Source organism: Lethenteron reissneri, unplaced genomic scaffold (genome assembly GCF_015708825.2).
Source record: "Lethenteron reissneri isolate LAM-NWPU_2019-01 unplaced genomic scaffold, ASM1570882v1 scaffold_1198, whole genome shotgun sequence".
NCBI classification, from domain to species: Eukaryota; Metazoa; Chordata; class Hyperoartia; order Petromyzontiformes; family Petromyzontidae; genus Lethenteron; species Lethenteron reissneri.
This window is the reverse complement of record NW_026890891.1, coordinates 53,671-65,477: the sequence shown is the minus strand read 5'-3', so window position 1 is coordinate 65,477 and position 11,807 is coordinate 53,671. Positions and strand designations below refer to the sequence as shown.

The 11,807-nt window shown below is 43.9% G+C and overlaps 1 protein-coding gene across 1 annotated transcript; it reads left to right on the top strand.

Annotated features, from left to right (window-relative positions):
• The first annotated feature begins 278 nt into the window (after positions 1 to 278).
• Positions 279 to 9,732, top strand: LOC133361673 (tumor protein p73-like). Its single transcript, XM_061580656.1, has 9 exons — positions 279 to 301; positions 1,470 to 1,526; positions 1,793 to 2,064; positions 2,829 to 2,920; positions 3,374 to 3,486; positions 5,905 to 6,023; positions 6,490 to 6,622; positions 7,228 to 7,321; positions 9,316 to 9,732. The coding sequence occupies exons 1-9, from the start codon at positions 279 to 281 to the stop codon at positions 9,730 to 9,732; spliced, it is 1,320 nt and encodes a 439-aa protein (XP_061436640.1).
• Positions 9,733 to 11,807: the final 2,075 nt, after the last annotated feature.

Here is an 11,807-nt window from a genome sequence, read left to right as displayed (position 1 = left end):
GGAGACAAGCTAGTGAGTCGAGGCGGGGATGAGTGTGGGCAATGACGACGCGTGCCAGGTTATTTGGTAGTCTTTGAAGCTTCTTTAGGTTGCCAGCGGAGGTCCGGACTAGGACGGAGTTGCAATAGTCAAGGCGAGACCCAACTATGCAACATGCCAAAGTGTTGGCAATTTCAGTAGAGATGAGAGGACGTATGTGTCTAAGAGCCTTCAGGTGAAAGTTACATGAGCTGATGATATGGTTGGTTTGACGGTCGAAGGATAAAGTTGAATCGAGGATGATACCGAGGTACCTGAAGTGGTCGGTGAACTTGTTGATGTGACCGAAGATGTGTATGTGTGTGGGGAGTGCTGCTGAATTGAGACGTTGCTTGTGTAGTGACATAAGAAGGGAGGGGCTGCTGGGGGCTCTGGGATCCCAGGCAAGTCCAGACGCTTAAGCCTCTGGGTGCCAGGCACTGGGTTCCCAGAGGGTCCAGACTATTAAGCCTCTGGGCGCCAGGCGTTGGGTTCCCAGGCGCTTAAGCCTTTTTGGCGCCGCCAACGGGGGGGGGGGGGGCTGTGTGTGCTCTGTGGGATGTCTGGTGGCGCACACGGCCCCACCCCTCGTTAGACTAGGCATAAAGGGAGAGCTCCCTGGACGATCAGGGCCCAGTTGTAACTCAAGACCCAAGACCCACGACCAGCCATCTGAAGACCCTGGGATGCTGCGAGAGCCAGCGCTGGGACTCTGGAACTCCCGACTCTACGACCTTGTGAGGGCGAGTTGCAGAGCGTAGCCAGAGTAGAGTATCTAGGCTGTGTAGCTAGGCTGTAACAGAGTATCAGGACTGTTGGAGAGTTGGACTGTTGGAGTGTTGTATTGTAATAAAGAAGTTACCTCTACAAGTGTCTCCGGAACCCGTTACACTTGGTACCTAACATGATGGCCACTGACTTTTTCGGATTAAGGGCTAGGTTGTGTGCAGTGAACCATTGTTGCATGGCGGTGGTACATTCCGAGAGCCTCTCGAATCCAGATGCATTGCTAGAATCGATGGCGGTGAATATAATCGTGTCATCCGCGTATGAGTGATGCTTAACACCGAAGCTTGCAATGAGCCGGCCGATCGGGGAAGTGTAGGCTGTGAAGAGCAGGGAACCTAGTACAGAGCCTTGGGGAACCCCCCATTTTGAGGGTGTGGAGTTTATCCTGTTATGTACGAAACTTGGGAACCCTAGCTACATACAATGTCTGCTGCCAGTTTTTTTTAGGGCTGAACATTGAAAATGTCTAAGTGTACAATTATTGCGATTACCATGTCTCTATAGTCGTGGTTGAAGAGACATTGTAATGTTTTTAAACTATTTTATCTTTTCCTGTAATTTCTTGAAATTCTCTTTTGGCGGGTTAAGTAAAAACATGCCTTACAATGGCTGCCCATAAAAAAATTGTTTTAATGCATTTGTTTTCTGCCTATTTGTTTTAGTGGCCAGGTACTGGGCCGATTCTGCTGCGAGACCCGAGTGTGTGCTTCGCCGGGGAGAGATGTAAAAATGTAGGTGAAGAATGAAATAAAAATTAATAAAAATAAAATAATAAAAATCACGACGTTTCGGAAGCAACACAAGCTTACGTCTTCAGGTGAAACTGTCACAGCCAAATATCGGTATCACTTGAAGACGGAAGCTTGTGTTGCTTCCGAAACGTCGTGATTTTTATTTTATTTTTATTTCATTTTTTACCTACGTGACTTTACCGAAAAAAACTAAGAGTATGATTCCTTGCAGTCGTGAAAGCTTCAAATCTCGAAGATATCAAAATGGACGAGCGGTGCATGCATCATGACGATGAGGAGCTGCAGCAGCAGCAGTCTCCAAACAATTGGAAGGCTCCTTCACTCACCATGCAGAATGCAGCTCAGTATGTGCAGCAGTATCCTCCTGCCTTGGCAGAGGCAGCAACCCAGACTTGTCAGTCTCCACAGGCTCAGCCAGTTGAGCACACCCCACAAGTGCCTAAGGTGTCTTCTGGCAGCAGTCAGCGAGCGAGTGGAGAGGCGGCTTCTGATACGAACTCCCAAGGTGATCACTTTGACTGCCCCTTGTTCACACACGCATGCTGCTGTCTAGCTATTAAGACACATTTGAGGTTTTTGTAAATTATATAATTTCACTAATAGGGGTTTTCCCCTTTTTTCTGGCAACAAAACTGACACCTTTTGCAAGGAATCATACTTACATTAACCACAATACTTGCAGTCAAATGCAAACAATAAACACAACTCTGATAATGTATGCATTGTCTTTGAAACTGATTGGTCCACACCAGAGACATCTTTCTTTAGAGCCTCGTCTCATATGGTGTTCGACCATTTGACTGCAAGTATTGTGGTTAATGTAAGTATGATTCCTTGCAAAAGGTGTCAGTTTTGTTGCCAGAAAAAAGGTGAAAACCCCTATGAGTATATTTTGGTACTGGCAAAGGAGGTCCCATGATGACGCCTTTTGGCGTCATCTGGTCGAACACCATATGAGACTAGGCTCTAAAGAAAGCTGTCTCTGGTGTGGACCAATCAGTTTCAAAGACAATGCATAAATTATCAGAGTTGTGTTTTTTGTTTGCATTTGACTGCAAGTATTGTGGTTAATGTAAACATGATTCCTTGCAAAAGGTGTCAGTTTTGTTGCCAGAAAAAAAAAAGGGGAACAACCCTATTAGTCTATATTTTGCTACTGGCAAAGGAGGTCCCATGATGACATCATTTCAATGTATTATTCTGAAAGAAATTGTCCCTGCGTGTACTCGCCTTACCTGTCCGCTTTTTGCCACTTAACCAAATCCTCAGGCTGCGTGAAAGTGGTGCACGACATGCTGATGACTGAAAGCAACTGTGGCAGCAATTGGCCATCCGACCAAAAAGACATATTTCACCTCCTGGTAGTTACCTGCTTTCGTTTAAATTCCTCGTTTTCCGCACTCATTGACATGTTAATGTTGTCTCTAACCCCTCCCTCTCTCTGCCACCGCCCCCTCTGTCTATTTAAGGCCACTCCACAGAGACGATCTCCCTCTCTGTACCTGTGTCACTCTCTCTCTATGTATCTTGGTGATATCTGTCTGCTCATATGTCTGTCTATAGTTGTTCTGGTTAGAATTTTTTGTTGCTATTTCATTTATACCTGATGATGATTGCTTGTGTTGCAATGGAAACGTCGTGATTTTTATTTTTATTTTATTTTACTTTTATTAATTTTAATTTTTTACCTACGTGACTTTACCGAAAAAACCATAAGAATATGAAACCTTGCAGTCACGAAAGCTTCAAATCTAGAATTCACAATAAGCATTTGATGTTTTAAAGAATTTGCTCTGCGGTCTGTATGTATGTAGGTGCACGGGAGAGAACATTTTGAAATATTAAAAAAAATCAAGGAAAGCCTGGAGCTGGTCCGAATGCTGCCCAAGGATGTTGTGAATGTGTTGCGCAACCTGCAGCAACAACGGTACGTGAACACGAAATAGACACATCGCTGCTCGTGCGAGACAAGTTCCCGATTGCTGCTGTAATTAAATGGTAGCAACAGAAGGGAAGTAATAAAATGATAAAAATAAAAATAATAAAATAATTCTCACGACGTTTCGGCCACAACGCAAGCAGCCGTCCTCAGGTGAAAACCAGGTCTGTCGGAAAGACAGCGTCTGAATGAAACAGCAAACGTGCTTGGAGCATGTATATAAGCTGGGTTGGAAGGGGGGGGAAAGGGGGAGCCTTGACAAAATAATTTGCATATCAAGAGGAATTTAGCATATTTCCATATCCCCTCCCTTTGATGCTGCTAATCCTGCATAATGCACGGGCATGAGTAGTACTAATCACATACCTGCATTTGCCATAAATATGCTAAATTCCTCTTGATATGCAAATTATTAGTGAATAATGTTTTCTCCTGGAAGAATCGTTTTAATTTTAAATCATTCACAGAGAATGTTTTGTATTATTGCAACGAAATACATTTGACAACGCTTTATTAAATTTGACATCCTGCACCGAAATTTTAATTTGAAGCTGTTATTTGTTTGCCTGTTGACTGTTCGACTTTCAAACAGCCATTATTCAATTCATGTTCATGCTGATGCAAATCTGTCTTGATTTTCCAGCTGCTACTCCATTATACACTGCACAACTACATAATGTTACATACAAATCTGACATGTTACATACAAATCTGAATTTGAAGGTACTATTGGTTTCACAGTGACACTTGCTCACCTACTTTCAAGCAGTCATTGCCATCCGGCTAGAGCAATGCAGTTGCGAAGTTTGTTCCAATTGACGTGATTGACAAACGGCTTCCTGTTGGATGCACCAAAGTGTTGCTTTTTAAATCCTTTATATTAAGTTCGCTTGCTTGCGCGCTTACGACCGTGCAAATCTTTTGGTCGTTTTTTAACCCACTTCCCGTGATCCAATCGAGCTGACATTTTGCACACAGACTCGTTGTGCGTGACAATTTATTTTCGTGAAAAAAAATTTCCTACATTTTCCACTTTTTAGGAAAACATTTTTGTCATATTTAATTTAAAATACCAATGTGATAAAAATAAAACTCTTACTCAAGAAAAACAGAAATGAATAATAAAATAAAACCGATGCCGCCACGCATATAAAGGATTTATAGTGAAAAACTTTGTTTTTACGGGTTAATTTTTTTTATTTTGGATTCGAAATGTTGGAAAGGCAATGCTTTGCAAGATCACATTTTTGTATTTTATTAATATTTTCCTCTGACATACTATATGGGAGATGCTGAGCATGACAGATGCATGGACACTGAACTTTCTGTATAATTCCCGACTGGTATGTGTGAGTTGGTAAAGGTGTGAAGCATCAACATACGTGGAGATTTGTGCATGGCTCGCTGTGGGCAATGTATATAGGATGGTCACCCACGCTGAACCCAACCTAGCTTATGAGATCAGATGCATTGCAGTTGATGTTGTGATAAGCATGTGGGGCATTATCAGAGTTTAACTCATTGGAATGTGGATTATATCTTCATATTTTAACTTTAAGCACATGTCCATCTTATGATCCAAATGGAAAATATCTAAAAAAAGATTTCCATATTCAAAAATTATGCAATATATCAATATTCAGTGTCTATGTAATGTAAATAACTCCCATGTTGGTTATGAATACTGAGCAGTAGTTCATTGACATCAGGTTGTGCAATGAGAAAAGATGCAGTTGTCATGTGCATCAACCACTATTTTTTTGGGCTTTTAAAATCCTTTATATTAAGTTCACTTGCTTGCGCGCTTAGGACCGTGGAAATCTTTTGGTCGTTTTTTAACCCACTTCTCGTGATCCAATCGAGCTGACATTTTGCACACAGACTCGTTGTGCGTGACAATTAATTTTTGTGGAAAAATTTTTCCTAAATTTTCCACTTTTTAGGAAAAAAAAATGTTTCACTAACACAATCATATATTTTTCCTAAACACAGAAAATTATTCAAGAAAACAACAAAAATGTACAATATAAACAATCATACAAAAACTGAAAACCTTATAATCCTTATATACGACTTTCCTTATATTTAATTTAAAATACCAATGTGATTAAAATGAAACTCTTACTCAAGAAAAACAGAAATGAATAATAAAATAAAACCGATGCCACGCATATAAAGGATTTATAGTGAAAAACTTTGTTTTTATTTTATTTGACTTTTATTAATTTTAATTTTTTACCTACGTGACTTTACCGAAAAAACCTAAGAATATGAATCCTTGCAGTCACGAAAGCTTCAAATCTAGAATGAAAAAATAAAATTAAACCGATGCCACGCATATAAAGGATTTATAGTGAAAAACTTTGTTTTTACGGGTTAATTTTTGGGGTTTTTTCTCCCTCCCAGATACGTGACGGAATTGCGTGGCAGGCCGTCCAACCTCAGCCGACACGGAAGCGAGTGTTCACAGGAAGTCTTGGCCGGCAGCCAGGGACCCTCCAGTGCCGGCGAAGGTTCCTCATCAGGTGACGCAAGCTCTCCCTGCTCGGCGCAGCACATTTCTCTGCACGGGACGTGGCGGCACGCGGGCGAATTGAAAGACGCGACACAATTTGCCACAAAGTGATACGCAGTCTTCTTGGTTCTTTCGGTAAAGTCGTCACGTAGAAGGGAAGTAATAAAATAATAAAAATAAAACACGATAAAATACAATTCTCACGACGTTTCGACCACAACGCAAGCAGCCGTCCTCAGGTGAAGAACAGGTCTGTCAGACGCTGTCTTCCCGACAGCTCTGTTCTCCACCTGAGGACGGCTGCTTGCGTTGTGGCCGAAACGTCGTGAGAATTATTTTATGATGTTTTATTATTTTATTACTTCCCTTCTACGTGATGACTTTACCGAAAGAACCAAGAGGATGAATTCAATATTACTCGTATATGTGTTGAGGTGTAAATGTTTTTATTGCGAATGCTCATCCACTGGTTGCAGGCGTTGCACAGAATGTTGTGACGGGTGAAGCAAATGGATCCAATGGTCCCCCACGGCCACCGGACGGAGACAACCCACGGGCCCGGCTTGGAACCCTGCCGGACAGCGGCAAGCCTGGCAACGCTCTTTACAAGTAAGTGCCCTTTAGGTGCATCATCGTCGCCACCTTTAAACATCGTCGTCATTTTTCGATTTAAAGCTTTCGTGACTGCAGGGATTCATCTTCTTGGTTCTTTCGGTAAAGTCACCACGTAGAAGAGAAGTAATAGAATAATAAATATAAAACATAATAAAATAATATAATAATATAATATACATGATAAAATAATTCTCACGACGTTTCAGCCACAACGCAAGCAGCCGTAACGTCGTGAGAATTATTTTATTATGTTTTATTTTTATTATTTTATTACTTCCCTTCTACGTGACTTTACCGAAAGAACCAAGAAGATGAATCCCTGCAGTCACGAAAGCTTTAAATCGAAACGCAAAGTTCGTAATGCAGTTTGGGCTGATTTTTGCACTTGGATTTCCAATAAAAAATGTCATTATTTTCCATAGGGATATACAGTACAAGCAATGTAAGTGTTGCTTCACATGTTATTTCTAATCGCAATGTTGACGGAGTAAAAATGTGCAAGTTAATGTAATACAGCCGTACAAAGTACTTTTCGTGCTTCTTGTATTTGGTATTAACATTTTGGAGCCTTGTGTGTTGTTGTTTTTTCGTGTCTCAAGCTTCCTGAAACAAATCGACTGCTTGGAGTTTTTGGAGAATTTCACTTCACGTGGATTGTCGAGTGTCCAACAGCTGATGGACGTTACTCTACAGGCAAGTTCCTACGGACGCTTCCATGAAAACTACGTGTGGTTTTTTAACGAATACAGGATTAGGATTTATTTTTAAGTTTTTCTGCAACATAAAAAATGCACAAAGAAGCATGGAGAAGATGGAAGGTTGGAATTAAACTTGTAAAGAGTTAATGCGTTTGTAGTGCCTCAAGAGGGGGCTCTGGGACCCTAGGCAGAGAAGCCCTTGGCGGCAGGCGCTAGGATCCCAGGCACCCCAGACACTTAAGCCCCTTGGCGGCAGGCGCTCGGATCCCAGGCACCCCAGACACTTAAGCCCCTTGGCACCAGGCGCTAGGATCGCAGGCACCCCAGACACTTAAGCCCCTTGGCGGCAGGCGCTCGGATCCCAGGCACCCCAGACACTTAAGCCCCTTGGAGCCAGGCGCTAGGATCCCAGGCACCCCAGACACTTAAGCCCCTTGGCGGCAGGCGCTCGGATCCCAGGCACCCCAGACACTTAAGCCCCTTGGAGCCAGGCGCTAGGATCCCAGGCACCCCAGACACTTAAGCCCCTTGGCGGCAGGCGCTCGGATCCCAGGCACCCCAGACACTTAAGCCCCTTGGCACCAGGCGCTAGGATCCCAGGCACCCCAGACACTTAAGCCCCTTGGCACCAGGCGCTCGGATCCCAGGCACCCCAGACACTTAAGCCCCTTGGCACCAGGCGCTAGGATCCCAGGCACCCCAGACACTTAAGCCCCTTGGCGCCACCAACGGGGGGGCTGTGTGTGCTCTGTGGGATACCTGGGGGCACACACAACCCCACCCCTCGTTGGGCACGAGGCATAAAAGGGCAGCTCCCTGGATGATCGGGGCCAGTCGCAGGTCAAGACCCGCCAGCCAGCCAGCGTAGGACCCTGTACCCCCTCGTCCCGCTGTAACAGAGTATCAGGACTGTTGGAGTGTTGTATTGTAATAAAGAAGTTACCTCTACAAGTGTCTCCGGAACCCATTACACGTGGATACCGAAACATGCAAATAAGAAACATTGACAACTGCAAAAAGTAGATGGGCTTGGGCAAGGGCACATCACTGGACTGCATTGGAGTGGCATCCAAAGTAGAGCACACATCACCAAGAGGATGACCACCACAGAGATTCGAGTTGTGAGAAGATTAGTTCGTGTGTCGTTGATAGATGGATCGTCACATAGCTCGAGTGAGGAGGCTGAGGAGTCCTGATCCAGTAGTGGGTACAAATAAAACACATTCCTCCTGCGGAGGGAGCGGGTAGGAACGTTGGGTTGCTCGGTCAATGGCCAACTGTGAGGGCCGGGCACAAGCCGTCGTGAGTAGGTTAAACGTTGAGTTTTATAAGGGCACCACGGGGTGACCAGCCCCTCCCCACCCAGCCCCACCCCTCCCCACCCAGCCCCTCTCCACCCTCCCCACCCAGCCCCTCCCGACCCTCCCCTCCCCACCCTCCCCTCCCCACCCAGCCCCTCCCCACCCTCCCCTCCCCACCCAGCCCCACCCCTCCCATTTTTGGATGCACGACGGACAGACACAATAATCCCCTGTGGGCTGGTGGAACCAGGTGGTTCCTACCGGTAATACCGACTGATTTTGTACATTAATTGCTCTGAGGAATACACGTCGTCAGAAATTTGAAGAATGTTGTATCGTACACTATGGGAACCTCATTTGCCAGTAAAAATATCATAATTGTTTTTTTACCCTTCTATCTGGCAACAAAACTGACACCTTTTTACAAGGAGTCATGTTTGTATAGACCACAATACTTGTCTCGGGTGTGGACCAATCAACTTCAGGGACAGTGCACATTATCAGAGTTATGTCTTTTGTTTGTATTATGACTGCAGGTATTGTGGTCTATGCAAACATGACTCCTTGTAAAAAGGTGTCAGTTTTGTTGCCAGATAGAAGGGTAAAAAACCAATTATCAATATTGTATCGCTGAACACAAGTTGGTGTGTGTGTGTGTGCATATTTTCTGTATTTCGCTGGATTTTAGGACTTGGATGAACTGGGAGTCCCAGAAGCCAAAAAGCGACTGCTGCTGAGTGGAATCGAAGAGCATCGTGTGTCGACCACGATCTCCAGCGAGACGACACTGCAGCGCTCGTCCAGTGAAGAGACAGTCCACCTCAGCTCCGAAGACGACGACGATGACGGCATCGACACCAAGGACGGCATCCGTGCCAAAGTGTTCCCAGCGCTGCGGCCCTCTGGCAGGAATCTGTCCTCTGTCGGCAATCGGTATCGCAAAAGCAGCATTGTCAAATACAATTTGCGAGCGTACGCTCGCCAAGCCGTTGCCCTTCCTCGTGCTGGCAGCTGGGGAGGCAGTAGCAGCCTGGAGGTGCCCAGGAGCAAGATGCCAAAATTGTCTTCATGCTCTGACATCGAAGAAGAAGAGGGGCTGGAGTGAGGAGAGGAGGGGGGTAGCGATAGATGGATGATGGTGGGAGGTTGTGTGGGCCGTGGGATGCACTTTGTATGAAAAGCCCTTGGGGTAAATAAGCTGGTGTCTTTCGATTTAAAGCTTTCGTGACTGCAGGGATTCATCTTCTTGGTTTATTCAGTAAAGTCACGGTCGACAGACCTGTTCTCCACCAGAAGAAGGCTGCTTGCGTTGTGGCCGAAACGTCGTGAGAATTATTTTATGATGTTTTATTTTTATTATTTTATTATTTTCCTTCTACGTGACTTTACCAAAAGAACCAAGAAGATAAGCTAGTGTCGTTTCACTCGCAGTTTCGATAACTTCCTTTGAGCTTCTTCTTGGTTCTTTTGATAAAGTCACGTAGAATGGTAATAATAAAATAGTAATACATTTTTTTTTAAATAAATTAATTCTCACGACGTTTCGGCCACAACACAAGCAGCCGTCCTCAGGTGAAGAAACAGGTCTGTCGAGAAGACAGAGTCTGTTTTTATTTATTATTATTTAATTTCCATTCTACGTGACTTTACCGAAATAACCAAGAAGATGAATCCCTGCAGTCACGAAAGCTTTAAATCGAAATTCCTTTGAGCTTGCTTGCATAGTTTTTTTTTTTTACAGAATGCAGTCAATAAAACATAAAGCTGCATCTTGGCTTTACTACCCAAGGCAGGAACTTGTCTCTTCCAAGAAAGAAGTGAATGACTTGTCAGTTTTGTTCCTTCTTAATTTTGGAGCTTTCGTGACTGCAGGAATTATTCTTTGGTTTTTTCGGTAAAGTCACGTATACAGATAAAACGTGCCGTTTAAGTCATCTGGAGTTGAAATATACAACACGTTTTGTTTCCATGCAGAGGAGATAGCCATGTTCAGAGCCATGTGCTTTTTTGTTGTGTTGCATTTGCTCGACTGTTGAAAGATCGTTTCAAATTTGCATCTTTGGGAAGGATGAACACGAAGTGGGAAGGTTTTTGCAAAATCAGATGTTCTCATACTCCAGAAGATTGTTGTACGGGGCCTGTCTGCTCTAACCTACTTGATAACAACCCCAAAAATGCCTAAATAAAGTTGATTTGTGACATGTTCCATTCTGCAAAGTTTTATAGACTTTGCTGCTGGTAGCAGATGTAGAGAGAACAACACCTGTCTACACTTCGTGTTCATGGAACTGTCTTAAGCGTATATATGCAGTGGGTTTTTTTAAATCCTTTATATTAAGTTCACTTGCTTGCTTGCTTAGGACCGTGCAAATGTTTTGGTCGTTTTTTAACCCACTTCCCGTCATCCAATCGAGCTGACATTTTGCACACAGACTCGTTGTGCGAGACAATTTATTTTCGTGAAAACATTTTGTTCCAAAATTTTACACTGTTTAGGAATTTTTTAAAATATTTAATTACCAATTGCTTAATGCTGCCAGACAATCATCTTACCCATAGGTGGCAGCCATCTCAAGCCAGAGGACGAGCGGACTCTAGCCGCCATGCATATAAAGGATTTATAGTGAAAAACTTTGTTTTTACGAGTTAATTTTTGTTACAGGTAGGAACAACAGTTCCCCACTGCCCACCAGGGATTATTTGTCTGTCGTGCATAGCCCCTCCCACCGTGTAGCACGCTCCCGGATTGGTTGAAGTGCGTCACGTGACCGCGAGCTTTCTGCCCCACCAAGTTCCTAGCTGGCCACTGTGAAGGAACGTGATTGTGCTGTGGATTCAGAAACCCGAGTTTGAGGGTGACGTCCGAACTGCTGATTGTTTGGGCGCTGACCACTGGTGAAGTACCCGTCTGGTCACTGCCTGCATCTTGGAGTGGATTGAAAAAGGGCTGTTGATATTCTTGAGCTTTGATTAAAAGCCAAAAACCTTTAAAGTACAATTTCAGAAATTGTTTTTCTGGATAAACCACTCGGAAAAAATATATCCAATGTTTGAGTTTGCATACGGAGCCCAAAACCACCTGTACGTTTTGCAATGTGCTTTATATTTTGTAGCAATCACTGCCTTTCATGTAAACTGGTACCAGGTGCATACAGCGCATGAGAACGTTCAATTCGAATG

What these genes read in the sequence shown, in the direction of transcription:
- LOC133361673 (XM_061580656.1), top strand. Translation starts at nt 279, where the DNA reads ATGATACCGAGGTACCTGAAGTG. An exon ending in AAGACATATTTCACCTCCTG is followed by an intron (nt 2,921 to 3,373) that starts GTAGTTACCTGC and finishes GTATGTATGTAG; the next exon opens with GTGCACGGGAGAGAACATTT. An exon ending in CGCAACCTGCAGCAACAACG is followed by an intron (nt 3,487 to 5,904) that starts GTACGTGAACAC and finishes TCTCCCTCCCAG; the next exon opens with ATACGTGACGGAATTGCGTG.